Below are 24,938 nucleotides of genomic sequence, written 5' to 3'. Positions count from 1 at the left end.
ATACCTGTGCTAACAGAGTGTTTAAAACCTTTCCCAATTTTCACTACGTCCTCTTGAAATACTTTTTTCCACGTGGCCAACAGCATAAATAAAATAATATCAATTAAAAACATCAGGACTGCAAGCATTTAATGGGGCAGTGGATCTTTTTCTGTGTTCGTTAATCAGGTCCCAGTCCCAGTTGCATGGGTTCGGAGCTTCAGAAATAACCTAATATTATAGGCCTTCTTGGCTGTTTCTACTCCCTTCTTGTGAATTCTTTTACCTTTCAGATAACAGCAATGAAACATATCTTCGGCCCTCGCATCAATCAGTTGCTGTTCTAACTCGGTCATTTAGCAGCAAAACAATACACTTCATGTTTTCCAGCTTGGGAGTGTACCATGCTTTGCCTCTGCCTATTTCTCTTCCATTCTATAGTTTATATAAGGAATTCTTTATGATTCCTGATAGGAAACAGTTGCTAAATTTATTTTGACGCGCTGGAAAATATATTTAAGGGGATACGGAATCGGATTTTGGGTTAAAAAATCGAATTTTTTTTATTGGCGTATTATATTCTGCCATGTTTCCTCTTTAAAATGACGTATCATACATAGCTCTACTACAATTATAACTATTTTATTTTTATATATTTGTGAGATCGGGTATTGCGCTTTAGTTATACACGTCTCTCGTGGCTGACCATGAACTTTTTGGCAGTACCTTTAAAGTGACATGAATGCAAATATCCCGGTTTCCAGCGACTATTTATACACTAGTTGCCCGAAAATGTTTCTCTCTGGTTTCCTCAAGTTACTCTTTGACTTTGTGGCGGGACTGTTTTGTAAACAGTGTGATATAAGAAAGTAGTTGTTGTTGAGTTATTTCGTATTTAGTGCTTCATTTTTCGCAGTGAAAATGCCTAGAGCTAAAGCAAAAGTATTTAAAAAGCGTGTGAACTGGCAAAAGAAAAGAAATAATGATTCATTAGCAAAGCAAAGCAGTTCATCATCATCACTGTTGGAAAATGTGAATCCACTTATTACTGATTTGCCGAACGAACTTACACCAAATGAAAACAGTGCTTCTCATAAGAAACTAAGAGATTTGGAAGAGAAATATAATTTACTTGATAGAGGGAATGAAGTTTTTGAACTCATTGATACGAATATATTGTGTGAAGCTCTTGAAAACAGTTTGTGCTGCAAAAAATGTCATGGAAACGTTTCTCTGAAAGTAGAATCCCATGTTGGCCTGGCTGCCCAGTTTAATTTAATATGCAGTGTTTGTAAATACAGCTGTAAGTTTCCAAGTTCGGTTTCAGTAACTGTAAATAATGGATACAAGAAAACTGAACTTTATAGTGTAAATATTAGGTTAGTTTATGGATTGCGAGCAATTGGTAAGGGCAAAGCAGCTGGTGATATGCTATGTGGTGTTCTAAATCTTCCAAGTGCACCTTCAAAGTTTGAAGCTTACAATTATGTACTAGGATCTGCAGTTGAAGATGTAGCACAGAAGTCAATGCAGGTTGCTGTGGAAGAAGCAGTGGAAGAAAATGACGGCAGTCGTGACCTCACAGTGGCGTTTGATGGCACGTGGCAGAAAAGGGGCCACACCTCCAACAATGGTGTTGTAACAGCAACTAGTGTTGATACTGGCAAGGTTATTGATGTTGCAATAATGTCTAAATACTGTAGGTGCACAGGCAGGCTGAAAAATGAACACAGTGATGACTGTATTGCTAATTATTATGGTAGTAGTGGTGGCATGGAGGTTGCTGGGGTGAAGAAAATTTTTCATCGCTCTTCACAGTGGTATAATGTTCGCTATGTCAAATATCTGGGAGATGGTGACTCTAAAGCATTCAAAGAAGTTTTGGAAAGCAAACCATATGGGAACAGTGTAAATATAAGCAAACTTGAATGTATAGGACATGTGCAGAAGAGAATGGGTGCCAGGCTGAGAAGGTTAAAATCAGTTATGAAAGGGAAAAAACTAGATGATGGGAAAACCTTGGATGGCAGAGGAAGATTGACTGATTCCATAATAGACCACATTCAGAACTGCTATGGCCTTGCAATCAGGCAAAATACAGGCAATCTTGAAGAAATGAGGAGAGCTATATGGGCTTTATATTTCCACACCGCATCCACGGATGAGCATCCACAACATGGTTTGTGCCCCAAAGGTGAAAACAGCTGGTGTAAATACAATAGGGGACTAACAACAGGAGAGAAATACATTCACCACCACAGTCTACCATCAGCCATCATGGCAGAAATAAAGCCCATTTTCAGAGATCTGGCTGACAGAAGTCTTCTGATGAAATGTCTTCACGGAAAAACGCAGAACCCCAACGAGTGCTTGAATAGTGTGATATGGCATCGTCTCCCAAAAACAGTGTTTGTCGGAGAATTAATACACTACATTTTGGTGTGTATGATGCTGTGGCAACCTTCAATCTTGGAAATATAACTAAATGCCAGGTCCTTCAAAAGTTGGGTATGTGTGTTGGTTCCCGTACGGTATGTGCTATGTTCTTTTTAGATCAGCACAGACTAAGGCATGCTGATAATATAATCAAGACATTAGTGAAAAAAGCAAGACAAGTGCAGAGGGGTGCCAAAAGAAGACTTGAAGATGATTATGAAGACTGTGAAGGGGGTATTAGCTACGGATCAGGAATGTTTTAATCTTCTTTCTCCGTTTCCCGTAAGTTTACTTTTTACTTCATCTAGGAACATTATCTCAGGTACTGGTCAACCTAGAAGTCTGAAATTTTTATGACGTAGTGACATAGGGCCCTATTACATACTGAAACAACGATTTTTTAATTACTTGATTTACAAAAGACTTAGGGGTGATAGTCTAGTAAAAAGCGATGGAAAAAATTTACTTAAAAATAAATGTACAATATCTCTGTAAGAAAATACTTTGACAATAAACTGTTGTTTCAGTATTGTTGTAACATATGAATGCACATACAGTAAAATTTTTACCTCTCTGTCTCCAGTAGTTTGTGAGAAAATGTTCCCTATAGTAGGCATATATTAACATTGCGGGGATAGGTGATTCCGTATCCCCTTAAGTGCATCCCTTGTCCCAGTCCCGCAGCTTCAGCCTGGCAGTCAATCCTGTCCAGCACATTTTTGAAGATGTTTATTCTTTTACTGAAGGTGTAGTCAGAATACCACAAAATCAAGCTCCGGCCAACTTTTCGTCTATCAGGAAGTTTCTGGGCTTTGGATTCGACCTGAATAAGATTAAGCACGTGTGATAGAATACAATGCATTCTACATCTTATACATAATTCTCTCAAGACTGGCCCAATTAATATATTGCTTTTGTTGTATTTTATAGGTCCCTCGAAGAAATCTCTCCGACATTGAGAAGTGAAAAGAAGTCTAGGATGTAAATTAAATTCAAGTGCAATGCAATCACATTACTTGAATTCCTGGAGTATTATTGTATTACATTGCAAATTAAGGTTGAAAAATAATCGTAAACATTAATTTGAAGAGCTTCCGTGAAGTAGTGTATTTTCCATGCTTCATAATTCACACAAACGTGATAATTCGAATCTAAGGAACGAGGATAGAGGGGAAGCTAACTCGGCAGAACATATTTACAACCTTTTCAAAACTGACTACTTTTACTATAAGAAAGATGTGATAAATATTTCTATTCAGCAATGTCACGCAGTGTACCATTTTGAAGGAACTTAGTTGGACTTGCAGTTTTATTTTATTACTACGTTAATCAACCTTTTGATTTTAATCTACTAACATTACTGTTTTACTAGACCACGTATTACGAATATTAGTTAATTTGCGCAGTGAAACTCTCCATTGGCTGAGATAGATCTTCGATTATTTACTTATTCGCCTATATTATCTACGCGGGTCTAGTTTAGCAGGGGATACAACCCGTCGGCTTTGAACAATGACGTCAGAATTCGCCAGAGAGCATGTATTACATACATTCATACGTTTTCAGATGAAAATTATTGTAATCAGTTTACAAAAAACAGTTGACTGCTAAAAATTTATTTGTTAATTAAGATCTTTAGAGAACGTTTTTATATGAGTCCATACCGAGTTACTGTTGTGAAATTGAGTCTTTATTTCCGAACGCTTGTAGGTAACAATAGACGGACTGTACGAGATAATTTTTTTTCGTATTTGCCGCGTTACGTTGACGAATCCGCTGCGCCTCGTCTTATTTGCATCTGTGGAAATCCAACCATACGAGTCAGTAAAAGTGCATAATGTTCATTGATGAGTTTGAATTGTAATGTTTCTGGTAACAGGAAGATAGTCTACCTTTTTAAAATCATATTCGTTAGTGTGCGCCTAGTACCAAGCCTGCGAATTTTATTGCAAAGTAGTAGTAAGACAGCTGACCGGAGTGACCTCAGAATGACATAACAGTGTTGGAGCGGGCAGGCAGTAAGCGTGGAGTTGGTGGAGAGTGAGTGTGTGTTGAGTGTGGTTTAGTGTAGTACCGGCATAAAAACACAACGAAAATGTCTCAGGAACCTCCAAAATCCATTCCCAAGCACATAAAATTTTTATTTGGCGGTCTTTCCGGGTAAGTCTAGGCGATTAAGTTGTCAACTTTGGTTCTGCTACATAAATAATGCCAAACTTATTGACATCGGGAAACACACGTTTATTAAATATGTGATATTTTATTACCAGATTGCCCTGAACGGTAGAAAAGTATACAAAACGTATGTGGGCCAGCAATCCGTAAAGTGATAATAAAAGTAACACACTACTCATGTTACATACCCGTATTTACTTGTAGTATATTACTCATGTTACATACCCGTATTTATTTGTAGTTAGCCTGTTGAGTTTCTAAAATAGTGCAGACTGAATCTTCATGAACAGTTGTGTATTAAATTTTGAGCTATCTGCCTATGATTTACATGTAGTTGCTGTCATTTACTTTCGTGCAGTGCTGTAATAAAATGTTTGAACACTGGAAATTGACATTGCACATGTAGCAATCAAAGCCTTTGGATGTAGAATTATTTTCATTCAAAATTAACCTTTGTCTTGAAATTATTTCACTAGCTTTCCAATACATGTGCACCAAGTGCCATGTAGCTAATAACAAACTTCTGTCACATTCAAAATTCTTTACACAGCCACAGTACAAAATAAAAACAATTACCATGTAGAGGGTATTATAGTGCAGAAATAGCCTATTTGAGCTACCAACGGACACAAAGCAAGAAATTGGGTAAACATATTAATTCAAAACAAAAATTGAAAGCATATCTTATTAACTCTTTATTGTATAAATTGTGTGACTTGATTCAAGAATAAGGTTTTAGCAAAAAATCCTGTCAAGCCACAAAATGATTTCTTACTCGGCCATTAATCACAGAAATTATGTGATGCAAAGTATCTACTGTGCAATATTTTGCTGGTAAGTAGTAGTTTGTACAAAAAAAGCAGCCCCCAAACACCATGCCAGACAATCCTGGTGCTAAGAGTATATGAAGTAGCCCTGCTGCCTTAGGCATTTAAAACATTTTCTCAAGTTGAATACCCTGATATTCAGTGCAGTTTCTCAGTGGTGGTGGTGGTGGTGGTGGTAGATTGCATGTTTAATGCTGAATAGTCTCTGGATGACAAAATAAGCTTTAACTCTTCACTTTTGGTGTCAAGAGGAATGTGACACAATGGTAACAGCTGCTCTGTCATGTCACCTTTTGGTTGTGTTCACAATTTTGTTGTTAGTTGGCAAAAAAAGGTTGTGTTGACACATTGCTCTCTACTTTAGCCCGAGGTATAGGTTGGGTTGGAAGTCTACAGTTTGGGAAGCCAACGAATGTGATACTAAAAAAACCTGGTTGTGATGAAGGACTGATCTGTAACTTTTCCTGATGTGTAGGCTAGGTTTGAAGGTGATAGTTTGCTTGCGAGTTGGCAATAGCCAAAACTAACAATAGTCATAAGTATATGGCAATTAAAATATATAACAAATTGTCTAAAAATGGGTCAATCAAGCCTGACAAATTATTTAAAGACAATGTTCATAACTTCTTGTTAACCAATCCATTCTATTCATTAGAAGAATTTTTAGAAATGCCTAATATCAACTTAAATGTGTAAAAAATTTTTTTTGTAAAATTAATAAGTTAAGTGAACTGACGAAGTCTATTGCATGTAACAATGCTGAATGACTAATAAAGAATCTGAATCTGAATAAAGAATCTGAATCTGAATCTGAAAACCAACAAATCTGTGACTATATTGTACACAGTGTTTGTTGCACGTTTCCTGTGTCACTGGTCAAAGCTGACAACCTGTATTGAACATTCCTTTATATTCCACTTTTGAATTGTGAGCAACTTATTGCCTTATGCACAATTTTATCATCTACACATAAGGATTCTGTGAGAGCTGCTTGCTTTGGATATTTTCAAGCATTGTTGTTTTATGGGATCATCTTTGTGGGTAATCAGCAAAGAAAAGGATCATTGCTTAGAAGAGATTGAGTGATGTTTGACAGGAATCTGTTTCAGACAGGTTTTCACAATAACAGCTCAATATTTCTTCTCCCTTACAAATATATTTCATGAACAAAAATCTCTCTTGTTATCTAGACAATACTGGACCAAATCAAATTTAAAAAATTGCATGTAGCTGAATTATTATATATTTATTGTCAGTGGAGTTATTATTTTGTTCCTGGAGTTATTACCATATGCAAAATTTCAGCCTTCATTAGAAAATCATTGTGACGAATATCTGCGGTAGATAATTGGAGGAACAGTTTATGGAATGGCACGTGTTTAGGTTTTGCATGTAGGAAAATAACTGAGAACAAATGTCAATCTGACAGCATAATTGGTTATGAATATTAATCATGTTGATCGACTGTGGAAGCACAACATTATAAAGATTACAGTGAAGGGAACTAACTTTGGAATTCCAGATTTTCCATGTTGTCATTCTGTTGAGCTGTGCCTGAAGAATCAGCATAAGACAGCTCTCTCTCTCTCTCTCTCTCTCTCTCTCTCTCTCTCTCTCTCTCTCTCTCACACACACACACACACACACACACACACACACACACACACACACACACACACACACTCACACACACACTCTCTTTGTCTTTTATGCAAACAAATTTAACTGTATTACTTATGATATATTCCGAAAGGGAGAGTAGCCTTTGTCTACAGTCTAATCCTTAATCACTAGGAAATCGTGCTAAGTGTTTAGCAATGATAAGTTCATATGTATCATATGACTTTTAAAATCATGTAGGCCTACTTAATCTAGTTTGAAATATTTCACTGATAAACTGTCAGAGTCAGCAAACTTAGCGAAAACTCTGTTGCATTCTTTCAAAGATGGAATCACGTGTTGCACGGGGGTGTCCTTGGTTAGCTATTACCTATTCTGTGTCCCCCTCAAAAATGTCCCTATACCAAATCATCACAATTTGGTACATTTCTTGTTGCCCTCTGTCTGAAAGTACTTACTTTTACATCCATAATCATAACTTGCATCTGTATCTTATACACCACTTTCAATTTTTCTCTAAAATCAGGAAATCTTGAGATGTGCACTTAGGATAATATCAATATCACTCCCTTGCACCTATAAAAGATGTTATCAGTCAGATACCTTAAATCAGAAATCAGCATTTAAACCTTTACAGTAAATTCATGTAATGATAACCAAGGCACTTTCCATCACACTTGATGCAGACATATGTGACAAAGATCTTTACATTTTTATTGTGTAGTTAATGTATGTACTTAGTGTTTCAGTAATTGCTATACTTTCTCTCTGTGCATTTTCGTTCCGTGGTGTTAATATTTGTGGAAAGCTGGGTCTTTCTCATAGAAAAATCTCATCTACTTCCACCTTACTGTAATCTTCTGTTACGGTCTCTCAGTTAGTACACGTAAGGAAGCCTACTGAACCTAGCGTTTCTCAAGGGTGTGGTGATAACTGACTGTCCAACATATAGGCCTACAAGCATGTTACCATCCAATTGATTTACAAGATATCTGTTGGTACTCATGGTTTGAATGTACCAACTTTGTATACTGTAGTAGTTGGTGAGTTTCACCTTAGTATAGCACTTCTTGCATCTTAAAGACACGTAAGCAAACCCAGAGGCACAAGTAATATAAAATTTATTCAGGATTGTTGTGAAATAATTGTGAGAAATGACAACTAAAATTTGAGAGAGAAACACTTTTTACTATACTAACTCAGTACCTGATGCTTTACTCATGTAGACTGTATGATATGCACAGATTTTTTTTAATCAAATTTTTATGTTTTTCACAAATTGCAACAGCTTCTGAAATTTCACACCAATTAAGACCATACAAGTTTGGTCTTTTTCTGAATGTGCTTCTGACCAAAAAGCGATTTTGGTAGCTGGAGTCAGTGGTCATGATATTTTCTTGGAAACTTTCACCAACAAACACACATTTCTTTGGAAGCCAATTACCAATTTTCATTTAATTAGCCCTATAAATGTTTTGTATAACAACATATTTTCATAAAAATTTTCATCCCCTATTTTATTCCCATGTCTGAAAACACTGAAACACAAAACTTTTTATTTCTAACTGAGAAGTCACATACAAATTTTCATATATTTGGATTTATAAAAATACTTTCATGATGAAATAGTTTTCATGAAACATTTCATCCCCAATTTCACCCTTTTTTGGGTTGAGTTTGCACAGAGCATAACTTAATCATAGCTAACACTTGGTTCAAGAATCATAAAAGAAAGTTGTATTATACATGGAAGAAGCCTCGAGATATTAGAAGGTATCAGATAGATTATATAATTAGATTTAGGAACCAGGTGTTAAATTGTAAGACATTTCCAGGGGTGGATGTGGGCTCTGACCACAATCTATTGGTTATAAACTGTAGATTAAAACTGAAGAAACTGCAAAAAGGTGGCAATTTAAGGAGATGTGACCTGGATAAATTGACTAAACCAGAGGTTGTACAGAGTTTCAGGGAGAACATAAAGGAAAAATTGACAAGAATGGGGGAAAGAAATACAGTAGGAGAAGAATGGATAGCGTTGAGGGATGAAGTAGTGAAGGCAGCAGAGGATCAAGTAGGTAAAAAGACTAGGGCCAGCAGAAATCCTTGGGTAACAGAAGAAATATTGAATTTAATTGATGAAAGGAGAAAATATAAAATTCAGTAAATGAAGCACGCAAAAAGGAATACAAATGTCTCAAAAATGAGACTGACAGGAAGTGCAAAATGGCTAAGCAGGGATGGCTAGAGGACAAATGTAAGGATGTAGAGGCTTATCTCACTAAGGGTAAGATAGATACTGCCTACAGGAAAATTAGAGACCTTTGGAGAAAGGAGAACCACTTGTATGAATATCAAGAGCTCAGATGGAAACCCAGTTCTAAGCAAAGAAGGGAAAGCTGAAAGGTGGAAGGAGTATATAGAGGGTCTATACAAGGGCGATGTACTTGAGGGCAATATTATGCAAATGGAAGAGGATGTAGATCAAGATGAAATGGGAGATATGATACTGCGTGAAGAGTTTGACAGAGCACTGAAAGACCTGAGTCGAAACAAGGCCCCGGGAGTAGACAACATTCTATTATAACTACTGACAGCCTTGGGAGAGCCAGTCCTGGCAAAACTCTACCATCTGGTGAGCAAAATGTATGAGACAGGCGAAATACCCTCAGACTTTAAGGAGAATGTAATAATTCCAATCCCAAAGAAAACAGGTGTTGACAGATGTAAAAATTACTGAACTATCAGTTTAATAAGTTACGGCTGCAAAATACTAACGCGAATTCCTTACAGACGAATGGAAAAACTGGTAGAAGCCGACCTTGGGGGAAGATCAGTTTGGATTCCATAGAAATGTTGGAACACATGAGGCAATACTGACCCTATGACTTATCTTAGAAGCTAGGTTAAGAAAAGGCAAACCTACATTTCTAGCAATTGTAGACTTAGAGAAAGCTTTTGACAATGTTGACTGGAATACTCTCTTTCAAATTCTGAAGGTGGCCGGGGTAAAATACAGGGAGCGAAAGGCTATTTACAATTTGTACAGAAACCAGGTGGCAGTTATAAGAGTCGAGGGACATGAAAGGGAAGCAGTGGTTGGGAAGGGAGGGAGACAGGGTTGCAGCCTCTCCCCGATGTTATTCAATCTGTATATTGAGCAAGCAGTGAAGAAAACAAAAGAAAAATTCGGAGTAGTTACTAAAATCCATGGAGAAGAAATAAAAACTTTAAGGTTCGCTGATGACATTGTAATTCAATCAGGAAAGGACTTGGAAGAGCAGTTGGATGGAATGGGCAGTGTCTTGAAAGGAGGCTATAAGATGAACATCAACAAAAGCAAAACGAGGATAATGGAATGTAGTAGAGTTAACTCGGGTGATGCTGAGGGAATTAGATTAGGAAATGAGGCACTTAAAGTAGTAAAGGAGTTTTGCTATTTGGGGAGCAAAATAACTGATGATGGTCGAAGTAGAGAGGATATAAAATTTAGGCTGGCAATGGCAAGGAAAACGTTTCTGAAGAAGAGAAATTTGTTAACATCAAATATAGATTTAAGTGCCAGGAAGTCTCTTCTGAAAGTATTTGTATGGAGTGTAGCCATGTATGGAAGTGAAACATGGACGATAAATAGTTTAGACAAGAAGAGAATAGAAGCTTTCGAAACGTGGTGCTACAGAAGAATGCTGAAGATTAGATGGATAGATCACATAACTAATGAGGAGGCATTGAATAGAATTGGGGAGAAGAGGATTTTGTGGCACAACTTGACTAGAAGAAGGGATTGCTTGGTAGGACATATTCTGAGGCATCAAGGGATCACCAATCTAGTATTGCAGGGCAGTGTGGAGGGTAAAAATTGTAGAGGGAGACCAAGAGATGACTACACTAAGCAGATTCATAAGGATGTAGGTTGCAGTAGGTACTGGGAGATGAAGAAGCTTGCACAGGATAGAGTAGCATGGAGAGCTGCATCAAACCAGTCTCAGGACTGAAGACCACAACAACAACAACAACAACAACAACATGGGTTGAGTTCCCAAAAACATTAAAACAAGCTATTTTTTAAAATTCTAACCAAGAAATTATACCAATTTTCGTAGGTGTAGCTTTAAACATGTTTTAGTGTCTCTTTAATGATGATTTATTTTCACAATGAAAAAGAATGCTAGAAATATTTCAGCTTTTGCACGAGGTTCTTCTTCAGAACTAAAAACACGTGCATGCACTGTACACACACACACACACACACACACACACACACACACACACACTCAAAAAAGCCACGCCGCGCATGCCCACTGTTGTCTCTGGACATTAAGATGGTCAGGCCTTAGTGACCAGAGGCAGTGGCCGTGTGTGTGTGTGTGTGTGTGTGTGTTTGCTACTTCTGAAGAAGGACTTTGTCTGAAAGCCAAAATATTTCTAGCCTTCTTTTCCATTGCTCCTGTCTGGAACTCGACATTCCTGTGTGGTGAGTATCGGTCTATGCTCTCAGTATTGTTGTAAACATTAGTTTCACAAATACTTAGCTGTGGTCATAAATATTTATGCCGTTTTTGTTTTGTATGGCATTTTTTGATAGTTGGTATTTTTTATGAACATACTTCAATATTTAGACAATTTTTGTTGTCTTCACCGAAATGTGCAATAGTGTTTGAGCATTCATTTCTTACACAGAGTTCTGATTCAACAGAATGGCAGCAACATGTTTTGTTCAACCGTTGGATCTTGTGAAGAACAGAATGCAATTATCAGGGATGGGTGCCAAAACAAAGGAGTACAAGACAAGTTTTCATGCACTAACAAGCATTGTGAAAAATGAAGGCATATTTAGATTGTACACTGGATTGAGTGCAGGATTACTGAGACAGGCCACCTACACTACTACAAGGCTTGGTATCTACACATGGCTACTTGAAACTTTCAGTGGGTGAGTATCTAGTCAGTAGTTCTTTGTGCGTGTGCATGCGCGTGTGCCGTGCGCTTGTGTGTGTGTGTGTGTGTGTGTGTGTGTGTGTGTGTGTCCAAGCACACAGCCAAGATGTCCTTTGAGAATTCAGTGTTCTCCTATATAAATCTGTTACGAGGCAGATTTCAGGTCAAAGTTCATATGAAATTTATTTTTTTGACAGATTTATGTTGAATAATGATGAATGAGCTAAAAGTAGGTGCTCAGTTTCTGTAAACAGTGCGATGGAATATCTGAGACCAGTCTCTACAAATAACTTCAATAAAATGGAAATGACATTCACTTCTCCCAAAGAAGTAGCATCCATCATAAAGTCTTTAAAATCAAAGTATTCTAGCTGTTATAATGTTATTAACAAAGCTAATCGAAGGGTGTTCATGTGAGTTGAGTTCTGTATTAAGTTATTTGCGTTATCAGTCTCTCATCAATGGAGTATTTCCTGACTGAGCAAGTTATACACAAGTTAAGCCTCTTCACAAGAAGTGGGATAAAGAGATGTCTTCATAGTATCGAACAGTTTCACTTTTGCCGGCTTTTTCAAAACTGCTTGGAAAGGTTGTGTTCAAGCGGCTCCTTAAGCATCTGACTATAAATAATATAGTGTCCAAGTGACAGCTTGGGTTCCTTAAGGGTTCCGATATAGAGAAGGCTATTTACATTACAATGAGAATGCACTTAATTCATTAGATAACAAATTAGAGGCCACTGGTATTTTCTGTGATCTATCAGAAGACACTGACTGTGAATCACGCCATTCTCCTATGCAAATTAGAATATTATGCCATCACTGGCAGTGCTACAACATGGTTCCAGTCTTACCTAACAGCAATCAAATGGTGTTATTGAGAAATACCTGTGGAGTAAGCAATCAGTCCTAACCTGATTGGGAATTAATTGCATGTGGGTTCCTCTGTTGCTTTTTCTTGTGTACATTCATGACCTCTTGTCTGTTACATTGCCATATGCTAAGTTTGTTTTGTTTGCAGGTGATACAAACACTGTTGTAAATAGCAAGTCAAGTACAGATTTAGAAATGGATGGTAATCAAATTATCACTGACATTAACAAATAGTTTAAAGCTAATTCACTGTCATTAAACATTGGAAACAACCCAGATTTGCAATTCAGAACCTTTAAGGGATTTCCTTCCAGCATCTGTATAAAGCATGAAGACAAGCAGATAAAACAGGCTGACAGTGTTACATTTGTGGGATTACAACTTGGTAATAAATTCAGTTGGTAAGGGCAGATCACAGAATTGCTGAAGTGCCTCAACAAGTCTGTATTTGCAGTGAGAATGAGGTCAGATGTAGGAGATATAAATATAAAAAAACTGGCATACTTTGCTTACTTTCATTCTATTACGTTTTATGGGATTATGTTCTGGGGTAACTCGTCAAACCGATCAAAAGTTTTGAGAGTGCAAAAGCATGTAACAACTCATTTGCGGTGTAAATTCGAGAACATCATGTAAAAACCTGTTCACAGATCTGGATGTTCTAATCACTGCTTCTCAGTATATTTGTTCCTAGATGAAATTTGTTGCAAATATGTGTGTGTTTCCAGTCAATAGCTCAATATGTACTATCAACACTAGGAATAAGAACAGTCAATGTAAAGACCAAAACGGGATCCAATGTTCAGGAACACAAATTTTCAATAAATTGCCAGCAACCATTAAAATCTTGGTTTCAGATGAAGCACAATGTAAACAAGTTTGAAAGACAACTCCTTCTACTCTTTAGATGAGCATCTTAACAGGGGCTGTTAGACCAGCTTAAGTAAAAATGTCTGCTAGATTTCAGTTTTGACAGCAAGATTGGATATTTTGTGTATGATAAATTTATTAAAAGTACATAATTGTGTTACATCTGACAACATATTAATTCTATAAAAATTAGAATTTTACTGTAATGTATTCACTGTTTTGACAATCTCCTGACAAATGATCAGGGAAGCGAGTATCATAGTAAGATGTTCTTTGTTTTTATGTTATAGTGGAAAATCTAGAATGGAATCCAACATTTTTATGAAAAGGATAGTTGCTACTCACCATATAACAGAGATGATGAGTTGCAGATACAAACAACAAAAAGACTGTCACAAAATAAGCTTTTGGCCAAAGAGGCCTTCGTTAAAAATAGACGACAGGCACACGCACAAACACAGCTCTCACAAACGCAACTCACACACATGACCAGTCTCTGACAACTGAAGCAGGAGCAGGATGATGGAACAGGTTTTGCATCTAGGTCTATTACAGGGATATGAGCCATGAGGCAAGGGGTTGGGAGAAGGGATGGACAAGGGTATTGTGTAGGTTTGGTGGATGACGGACTACCACTGTGGGAGGGGTGGGAAGGATAGTGGTCAGAACATTTCTCATTTCAGGACACGACTGGGAGTAGTCAAAGCCCTAGTGGAGAATGTAATTAATTTGCTCCAGTCCTTGGTGGTACTGAGTTAAGGGGTAAATGCTCCTCTGAGGCTAAACAGTGGAACTATGGGAAGTGGTGGGTGACTGGATGGATAAGGCACGGGAGATCTGTTTTTGTGCAAGTTTGTGAGGGTACTTATAGTCCATAAAGGCCTCAGTGAGACCCTTAGTATATTTTGAGGGGGGATGCCTCATCATTGCAGATGCAACAGCTGTGTGTGACTAGGCTGTATGGAAGAGACTTTTTGGTGTGGAACGGGTGGCAGCTGTTGAACTGGAGGTATTACTGGTGGTTGGTAGGTTTGATGTGGACAGAGGCACTGATGCAGCCATCCTTGAGGTGTAGGTCAACACCTAGGAAGGTGGCTTGTTGGGTTGAGTTGGAGGAGGGGAAGCAAATGAGGGAGAAGGTGTTGAGGTTCTGGAGGAATGTGGATAGGGTGTCCTCACCCTCGCCCCAGATCACGAAGATATCATCAGCGAATAAGAACTAGGTAAGAGGTTTGGGATTCTGGATGTTTAGGAAGGATTCCTCTAGAATGGACCGTGAATAGGTTGGCACAGGATGGTGCCCATAGCCATACCCCAAATTTGTTTGTAGGTAATCCTTTCAAAGGAGAAGTAATTGTGGGTGAGGATATAGTTGGTCACAGTGACTAGAAAGGACGTTATTGGTTTGGAATCAGTCTGGCATTGGGAAAGGTAGTGTTAAATAGTGGTAAGGCCATGGACAAAAGGTATGATAGTGTAAAGAGAGGTGGCATCAGTAGTGACAATCAGGGCACCATGTGGTAAAGGAACAGGAACTGTGGAGAGTTGGTGCAGGAAATGGTTGGTATCTTTTATATTGAAGGGTAGGCTGCAGGTAATAGGCTGAAGGTGTTGGTTTACGAGAGCAGAGATGCTGTCAGTGGGAGCACAGTAACTGACCACAGTGGAGCCTCCATGATAGCTGGGTTATGGGCTTTAAGAATCGTGTAGAAGGTTGGAGTGCAGGGGGGTAGTAGGGGTGAGGAGAGGGATGGACTCCCAGGAGAGATTCTGGGATGGGTCTAAGGATTTGAGGAGAGACTGAAGATCCTGCTGAATTCCTGGAATGGGGTCGCTGTGGCAGGGTCTGTAGGTGAATGTATCTGACAGCTGCCAGAGTCCTTCTGCCAGGTAATTCTTGCAGTTCAAAACAACAGTGATGGAGCCTTTGTCTGTTATTGTAGACCAATGCCTTCAGCCTATAACCCACAACCAACCCTCCTATATAAAAAATACCAACCATTTCCTCTACTGACTCTCCCCAGTTCCTGTTCCTTTACCACATGATGCCACCTCCCTTTACACTATCATCCCTAATGGCCATAGCCTTACCACTATTGAACACTACCTTTCCCAGCATTTTCAGTGATGAGCGGTCCCCCTCAAAATATACCGAGGGTCTTACAGAGGCCTTTACAGACTGTAATTAGCACCCCAACTTTGTTCAAAAAAAATTCTCCCATGCCTTATCTTTCCGGTCACCCACCACCTCCCAAAGTCCCACTGTCCAGCCATAGAAGAGTGTTCCCCTTATAACTCAGTACCACCCAAGACTGGAATAACTGAATTACACTCTCCACCAGGGTTTTGACTACCTCTCATTGTGCCCTGAAATGAGAAATGTCCTATCCACTGTCCTTCCCACCGTACACTGAACCCATGCAATATCCTTTTCCATCCCTACACAATATCCTCATCCCTCACTATACAATATCCTCATCCATCCATAAACAACCCCTGTTCCCAACCTCTTGCATCATATTCCTGTGATAGACCTAGATGCAAGACCTAACCCATACATCCTACCATAACCACCACCACCACCACCAATGAGTAGCACTCTTATTTTTTTCGTAATATTGTTGGAAATAAGTGTGAGCTTCAGATTTGCTTCTTTATTTATCTGGTAAAATCTTTTATACATACAATGTGTGGCAGACATTGGACAGTGTTTTAAAGTACAGTAATATCGGATACTTATGATTTGACAGCTTTTTTTGAATGTGTTTACTTGATTGGTGCTCTTAATACTTTCTGGCAGCTTATTGTAGGATACTACACCTGAATGATAAGAACCCTTTTGGCACAGAGTTGTGCTGTAACAGTTTAGATGAATATTTTTCTGCAACCTAATGTGATGCTCACCCACAATAATGTTTGGAATTAAGACATTCTCCTTCTTCATCATACCTTTTCTTACAAGCAGCACAATTCCAAAAATTTAAATGTGGTGAAGGCGAAGAATATTTAAATCTGTAAAAAAGGCTTACATGAACTTCTATTTTTGGCTTTTCTTATTATTCTGTTTATTGTCTTTCGCTTTCTGAATGTTGTTACAGCATGAGGAGAATTATCCAAAAACACACCATATCTTAACAGTGAGTGTACCTGAGAAATGTACACGGTTTTTACAGTTTTTTGAGTTGCGTTGCTGGCTAGCATTCTGATCACATATGTTAACTTACAGAGTTGTGAATTTAAGGAAGATATGTGACTATTCCAATTTAGATTGTCTTGTGGAAAAAGGCCTAAATATTTTGAATTCTCTGGTTGCTAATGTGAACTACTGGCTTTTATGCATTTTTATTTTGTTAGGTCTAAAAGGCAAACCTACATTTCTAGCATTTGTAGACTTAGAGAAGGCTTTTGACAATGTTGACTGGAATACTCTCTTTCAAATTCTGAAGGTGGCAGGGGTAAAATACAGGTAGCAAAAGGCTATTTACAATTTGTACAGAAACCAGATGGCAGTTATGAGAGTCGAGGTACATGAAAGGGAAGCAGTGGTTGGGAAGGGAGTAAGACAGGGATGTCGCCTCTCCCCTATGTTATTCAATCTCTACATTGAGCAAGTAGTAAAGGAAACAAAAGAAAAATTTGGAGTAGGTATTAAAATACATGGAGAAGAAATAAAAACTTTGAGGTTTTCCGATGACATTGTAATTCTGTCAGAGACAGCATAGGACTTGGAAGAGCAGTTGAACGGAATGGACAGTGTCTTGAAAGGAGGATATGATGAACATCAACAAAAACAAAATGAGGATAATGGAATGTAGTAGAGTTAACTCGGGTGATGCTGAGGGAATTAGATTAGGAAATGAGACACTTAAAGTAGTAAAGGAGTTTTGCTATTTGCGGAGCAAAATAACTGATGATGGTCGAAGTAGAGAGGATATAAAATGTAGGCTGGCAATGGCAAGGAAAACGTTTCTGAAGAAGAGAAATTTGTTAACATCAAATATAGATTTAAGTGCCAGGAAGTCTCTTCTGAAAGTATTTGTATGGAGTGTAGCCATGTATGGAAGTGAAACATGGACGATTAATAGTTTAGACAAGAAGAGAATAGAAGCTTTCGAAATGTGGTGCTACAGAAGAATGCTGAAGATTAGATGGATAGATCACATAACTAATGAGGAGGCATTGAATAGAATTGGGGAGAAGAGGATTTTGTGGCACAACTTGACTAGAAGAAGGGATTGCTTGGTAGGACATATTCTGAGGCATCAAGGGATCACCAATCTAATATTGGAGGGCAGTGTGGAGGGTAAAAATCGTAGAGGGAGACCAAGAGATGAATACACTAAGCAGATTCATAAGGATGTAGGTTGCAGTAGGTACTGGGAGATGAAGAAGCTTGCACAGGATAGAGTAGCATGGAGAGCTGCATCAACCCAGTCTCTGGACTGAAGACCACAACAACAACAGGTGTAAAAGTAGAAAGTATCAGGTTTTTGTGGTTTTAAAATGAGCCTGTGTTTCTATAGAAGCACTGGGAAACTTCATCCACAGAGACAACTGCATAAGTGGTAAGATCTTCTCTTTTTTGCTTCAATAAGCAAATGGTATCATCTGTTAATAGTATTGCAGTATTGCTTCTGCGTTCTTCATATGAGGGCAGGCAATTAAAGTACGCTATAAAAAGTAGCAGTCCTGGTACAGAGCTCTACAATGTACCACGTGATAATAAGGATGGCTCTGATAGGTAGTACTGTGTAATGCTATCGTGCTTGAGTTTGACCTCTGTAATATGAGATCGATTACATCAGTAAGAGCTTGCTCACTCATTTGGCACACCTCGCACACCATAACAGTGAACTTTAAGATAAGTGAATGGTTTATAACATGAAAAGCCTTTGTCAAACCCAAGGAAATACCTGTGTTTTTGGAGTGTTTGCCAACTGCATTTGAGATGTGGTTAACAAGATTAAAAGTAGCAGTCTCAGTGGAATACTGTGCTCTGAAACCATATTGGCATTCTGATGATATATTATTCTGACTGAAAAATTTTGTTAGCTGAGCTAGGAAGAGTAGTTCAGTAATTTATGGAAAGCCAGATAGTAGTGGTGCAGGTCTATAATTTGACGTTTCCTGGGCATCTACTGTCTCGTACAGGGGTACTACTGTAGCAGTTTTTAGAAGATGAGGGAAAAAGCACTTTGAAGTGAAGAATTGCAAGTGTCCAATAAGGGTGTAAGAAGAAAGTGCTGATATTTTACCGTGTAATCAGGTATCTCATAAATACCTTCTGAACAACTATCTTTTAATGAGTGTATGATTTTTTAGTAGCTCATATTGACAAACAGGGCAGAAGAACGTGCTATTTTTGTTGACTTCAAGATTTGCAAGGTTCAAATGGTTCAAATGGCTCTGAGCACTATGCGACTTAACTACTAAGGTCATAAGTCACCTAGAACTTAGAACTAATTAAACCTAACTAACCTAAGGACATCACACACATCCATGCCCGAGGCAGGATTCGAACCCGTGACTGTAGCAGTCGATCGGTTCCGGACTGTAGCGCCTAGAATTGCACGGCCACTCCGGCCGGTCAAGATCTGCAAGTACCCGAGTATCTTTCATATCAATTTTTCCAAATTTTTCAGTCACTAAATTATTTGCAAGTGTGGGATTGTGGCAGAGTACAAATTGAACAGATCTGCAATCAGCTTTGGGTCAGTAACTAGGCTGTGGTCATGGGATAAAGCAATATTGTTAGGAGTTTTCTTCTTTTCAGTTAGTTATGCTATTATCCTCATAGGTTCAGCAACTGGAGAGTTTGTTCTCATACCCTGCTCATCAATGATCCTTACAGATTTCCCCATTCACTTTAAGGAAACAAGATTTTATTTGCAGTGACTATAAAGAAGGCTCAAGGACAGACATGAAAACATGTTGGAACTGATTTACAATCAAAGTTCCTCTAGCTTGGTCAATTGTATGTGCTCTTTTTCTAACTCTTGCCACATAGTAACCATCGAGTGAATATTAATAAAACTGAAAAACTGCTGGGACGGATTCCTGACTGGATATGGAGGCAAAAAGGTCCTATGAACATGTGTGTCTGTTGCCACAGCATGTGGTGTTGACAAATAAAAGATCATCTGACCATGTGCTGTGTGTTCCTTGTATTTTGCAGCCTGTGCGATTGACACAGCATACTGTAAGCAGCAAAATGGCCTGGTATTCATGTTGGGAACAAGCCAAGTAGGTGTTTATATGCCACCAAGCAGATGGAAATTGTCAAGAGGCTGAACACACTCCAAATCTGCTGTATGCACAGTCCACCACCTCCATGTACATTCATCTGTCTGAAAGGACCCATGATCACACAAATGCCCAAAAAGGCTTGACATGTTGTGTGACACAGTTTTTGTCTGTGAGGGTACTTGTTTTGGTATAGACACGCTGCTTCTCGGCCGTGGTAAGGGGAGCTTTCATTTGTCAGTGCCATCTACCGTGGCAGTGATGTGTTTCACACACACACACACACACACACACACACACACACACACACACAAAATTTTGCATGCTCAGTTGCATGTTGTCCTTCCAAGAATTGATATTTTAAAAAACCAGTTCATACCTGAAGTTTTGTAGTTGTATTGTGTACAAAATATTTAAAAAAAACCTTAAAAACAATAAAAACCGAAGAGGAACCGAAATTTGCATCCTGAAAAAATGTCCATGGATACCCTGTGTTAGGACATATAGCCAATTCCCATGCATATTTGGCAGTTGTGAAGCGTTGCCATGTTTGCTAGTGCTAACAAATAGGTCCTTTGATGAAAAGAACTGGAACAATCAATTGCCAAAATAGTTTCCAGTTTCTCGTAGGAGTCTATGTATAGATGCAAAAGTATTGTGATGTGGCTCCCATCACTCTGGGAACAGCTTGGCATAATGGTGCTGTGCCACTCTGTATTGGCATAAAATGAAGTTGTCAACAGCAAGTACTGTGAGTATGTGTTACTGTTTTGTTTCCCTATTGTATAGGTATTTTCAGTGCAATGCAGGTACGAAGAAATATGTGGGTAAGAGATCAAACTAAATACAGTTACTTTGCAGGGAGCTGCTGGAGATCATGGAATCCTAATACGAAAATGCTCAGGAAAATCCCTGAACAATCTCTGAAATTTTGTCAGTGGAGTTTGGGTTCATCCTTTACATAGACAAACTGTGCCAACTATTGAAAATTGTCATCTGGAAAAATTCATCACTCATGCTATTGTAATGGCAGTTACATTCAAAGTGTGTGCGTTTCAAAGATAAAATTGTAAATTTGTGTAACACAGTTGAAGTTTTATCCAAAATCACTTGAATAATGGTGTCAGAAATTATTGGACGTAGCCTAAACAATGTACTGATGGTTGCAGCATTTTATTTCTAGCTTATCCAAATCATGGTTGTGCTGACACAGTACAGTGGTAAGTGTACTACACTAAAAATCCAAGTTTTTGTAACTGGGAGCATTACCCAAAAAGGCAAGGTTCCACATTCAAGTCACAGTCAGCCACACAGTTTCAATGTGCATAGAGGATTCAGAACAGTGGTGCTCTGTTGCAGAGTAAAATATTCAGTGTAGTAAAATAATCAATTTGCACAGACATTTCAAACCTCACTATACAGATTTGTAGATTCATTACTAAAAATCATGTTTCTAGTCCCCATCTTCATAAATTGTTGTAAAAATATATTATTATAATTTTGAATAACGTAAATGAATGTCCTCTGAAAAGGGTATCAGTAAGAACGATATGACTTCCACCAGTTATTGCACGAGTTAGGGAAGGCATCCAGTTTGATCTCAACCTGTAAGGCTTACTAGTAAAGTGTATTTTTCCTCTAAACTCACAGATGCATCAAATTGTTCCACTTTCACCAGGCACTTAATTCAAATCTGTGGTGTCTCTGCATCTAACGCACAAAACAGTCAGTTCTTCTAGGTTCAGATATCATGCTCTTGATGTTATCTATCCAGGGTCGTGGTTGGTTGCAAATGTGTGTCTGGCATACTAACTTGGAACATAACATTCATGGCAGGATCAGCAGGTATTTATTACAACTGCAGAACTCAAGAGAAGCTGTTGTTATAATGCTTTGGTATATGCAGCTTCGATATTAGAAAATTGACACACTTGGTAAGATTGTCACAGTTTAAAATAGTTGTCATTTATGTATTGAGGTACCTGTAACACTGAAGATCAGACTTCGATACAGTCAGTTACCACATGCCAAAATGACTCAAATTTATTTGTAACACCTGCAGGTCAAAATTTCATGGTTTTGGGTTCGATTTTGTACAGAAGCATCTCATTATCTTTCCATTAACAGAAACAATGCGAGTTGCAGTGTTCATAACAATTGAAATTTTTCTCCATTTACAGAAGAGTAAAAACAGTCTTCTTGGTGTAGTCTTGTTCCACATGTTCCAGTTGACTGGTCTCTAGCTTTGTGCCAAGTTAGGACCCTCATACAACTGTAGCTTCACCACTATTTCTTGGTGTGGTGGACTAAAATAGCAGCTCTGCCACAGCTGTTACAAAAGGTCCCTGGAAGCCAACGGGTGCAGATATAATCAAAACACAATTACGACAGATGCAGCAGTGCCACCAGTCTGTTTCCACATTGTTGGCTGGGTGCCAGCATCCACAGTACTGACAACACAGCGGAAAAGCAGTGCAACCACCGCAATGGCAGGACAGTTGCTACACCTAGCTATTGCCTTAGTTTGGTGTACGTGGATTGAAGCAGAGCTTCGGCATGAAGAATAGGCACCGAAGCTTTATAAATACTTATCATTTTTTGACAAAGGCATCTCAATCTGGTAGCACAGTCTGAGCCAAGGACTGTTTCGGTGCCAGGGTGATACAGAACAGTTCTGCAAGCAGTCATTACAAGACTCGGGCTGAACCACTGATAAGCCTACTGCTGGTTCTAACTCCACTCCCATGAACTTAGTGTCTTCCAGCTGGTGGGTCACCTTTGGGCTCACTTCAGCCATAGCCATCCTTTTGTCCTGGAGGTCAGCCATTTGTGACTGGGGTGGTACAGCTGTTCCACCACCTGCACTTGTGCAGGCAAACTGACACTGTACGGCTCTGCTGGATGCTATACCTGGAGGCCCATCTTCCTTTGTAAGAATCATAGCTTCCGTGTCCTGCTCTCAGTTGCTGTCACACTTTCTGGCCCAGCTCCCAAAAGGCTGCTGGCCACCTATTGTATCAGCATTGCTGCACTTGCTGTTGCTGCACATGCCAAGGGGGCATTGCCACTTTGGAATGATGCAATGAGTGCTATAGTTTGTTTTCTAATAAAATGTTTGACTCTTAAGGATGCTGTCTTGATCCACCATGGGTAAGCATCTTGACAACTCACTGCCTCAACTCTGCCACTGTAGAGGCTACCTACCCTGAGCCTCTAGATTTTGGTGTCAGAAGTATCTCCAAAACATACATTGGTAGCTGGACCCAGCATCAAGTCACAGCCACAGCAGGTATCATAGAGTGTTACTGTTGAGTGATTGGACGAACTCTTTCGTTGTTCTCTTTCTTTTCTTTCTTTTGTGTGCAGTAGAGGTGGGTTCAAGATGAGACCATAATCGTAACTTGCGTGTAACATTTACAAAGCTGGAGGAAGCAGAAGATGTGTCACAATTCCAGTAAGATTCTTGCGGTGTGACCTATTAGGGCACAGTGCACCATGAGTTGAGTCAATATTAGTGTAGTGTTTCACTTGCCATCATTATGGCCATACTGCTAGATAGTGTACTGACCTGAAGTGGCTCATGATTAGCTGTAAAGTGTAAGTAGTAGAATATGATTGATTGTATATATTGTGCTGGTATTGTTGTATTAATGTACTTGGTTGTTGGGGGTAAAGGTTCCACAATAACAAGAGTCCAGGATGCAGGGTGTGTCCACACAAGAGGTGATTCAGTCATTGATAAATCAGGAAGTGCAGTTGTCAGCAGATAAGGCAGAATTGCATAGGTCAGTGGTTGCCATGGATGGGGGTAAGACATCATTCAGTCTGTCTACTCCGTTGGGTGGTATCCACCTGCCATGTTGATTACTACCTTTCCTGGCAAACCAAGTGAGGATGTATTGCCCTCCCTAATTGATCTGGAAGCAGCAACAAAGATTAGGTGTTTGTCAGATGTTCAGCTATTGCAAATGGCTTAGTTGCGATTGATGGGGGAGGTATAAGCATTTGTAAGGTATAATGAGGGGTTGAGGAACACATTAACATTTGAGCAATTAGAAGAAGGGCTCTGGCAACACTAAGAAATGGAATAGAGAGAGGTTTTTCTGCAAGCAGCTGAGTGGAATGTCACAGAAGCACTGTGAGTCGTCAGAGTTTCAGTGATGGGATAAGGAAAGTCAGTGGTCACAGGTATGAACTAACAGGGATTGATGAAGCGAATAAGATTATACTCCAGGAAGCAAAGCGTAGGGCCTGCCACTTGGTATGTCTAAAAGGGTTCAGGCAAGTGTGCCAGAAGACGTAAATGCTGCCATTAGGATAGATACAGGGCAGGGGGAAGTACATATAGTGACATGAGTGCGCAATAGGTGAGATATTTTATCTACTGGCATAAGGTGTTACAGGTGCGGATGAGCAGGGCAGTGCTGCCAGCCAGATTGCGAGAAGTATTGTGTGGGGCAGAATATGCAGATATTAAATATGAATGTGGACTCTATGTTTGTGGGCAACATTGGTGTTAAATTTCAGTGCTTTAGAAACATGCACACAGGCAGTGTGTGTTGTGGTAGGGGTTATAAGAGGTAAGAAACATAATTTCTTGTTGGACAAAGGAGTGCATGCATCAGTGTGTTAAGCTTGGACCTCATAGGAAGGAAAAGGTTAAATCCACCACACTGCAGTTTGTGTGGGTGAGAGAGAGTGATGTGAGGTCATAAGGTTCAGCAATATTAAGTTTCAAGGTTGAGGCAGAACAATTTCAGGAGCCTCTTGTAAGTGAAGGCTACTACACAATTCTGGGTCTAGACTTCCTGTTCAAACATCATGCCAGAATTGACTTTTGGCAATGTATGGTCTAGCTTGGGGGACAATATTCCAGCTGAAGAAAGCTGTTGCCAGTTTTTTTAAGACGTTTTAGCCAGACACCAGTGGAAACTGTTACATTCTGACTTTTTATTGATCATTCTCACAATACTTAGCA

The 24,938-nt window shown here is 39.0% G+C and overlaps 1 protein-coding gene across 1 annotated transcript in view; it reads left to right on the top strand.

The window, feature by feature from the left end:
- The first annotated feature begins 4,402 nt into the window (after positions 1-4,402).
- Positions 4,403-24,938, top strand: part of LOC124776744 (mitochondrial 2-oxoglutarate/malate carrier protein-like) — a 40,939-nt gene continuing 20,403 nt past the window's right edge. The window contains exons 1-2 of the mRNA XM_047251869.1: positions 4,403-4,575; positions 11,734-11,970. Coding sequence (XP_047107825.1) covers positions 4,511-4,575; positions 11,734-11,970 — 302 coding nt within the window. The 5' untranslated portion in view covers positions 4,403-4,510. The remainder of the gene's footprint in view (positions 4,576-11,733; positions 11,971-24,938) is intronic.

This window comes from Schistocerca piceifrons, chromosome 2, assembly GCF_021461385.2.
Source record: "Schistocerca piceifrons isolate TAMUIC-IGC-003096 chromosome 2, iqSchPice1.1, whole genome shotgun sequence".
Lineage (NCBI taxonomy): Eukaryota > Metazoa > Arthropoda > Insecta > Orthoptera > Acrididae > Schistocerca > Schistocerca piceifrons.
This window is presented reverse-complemented; position numbering and strand designations above follow the sequence as displayed.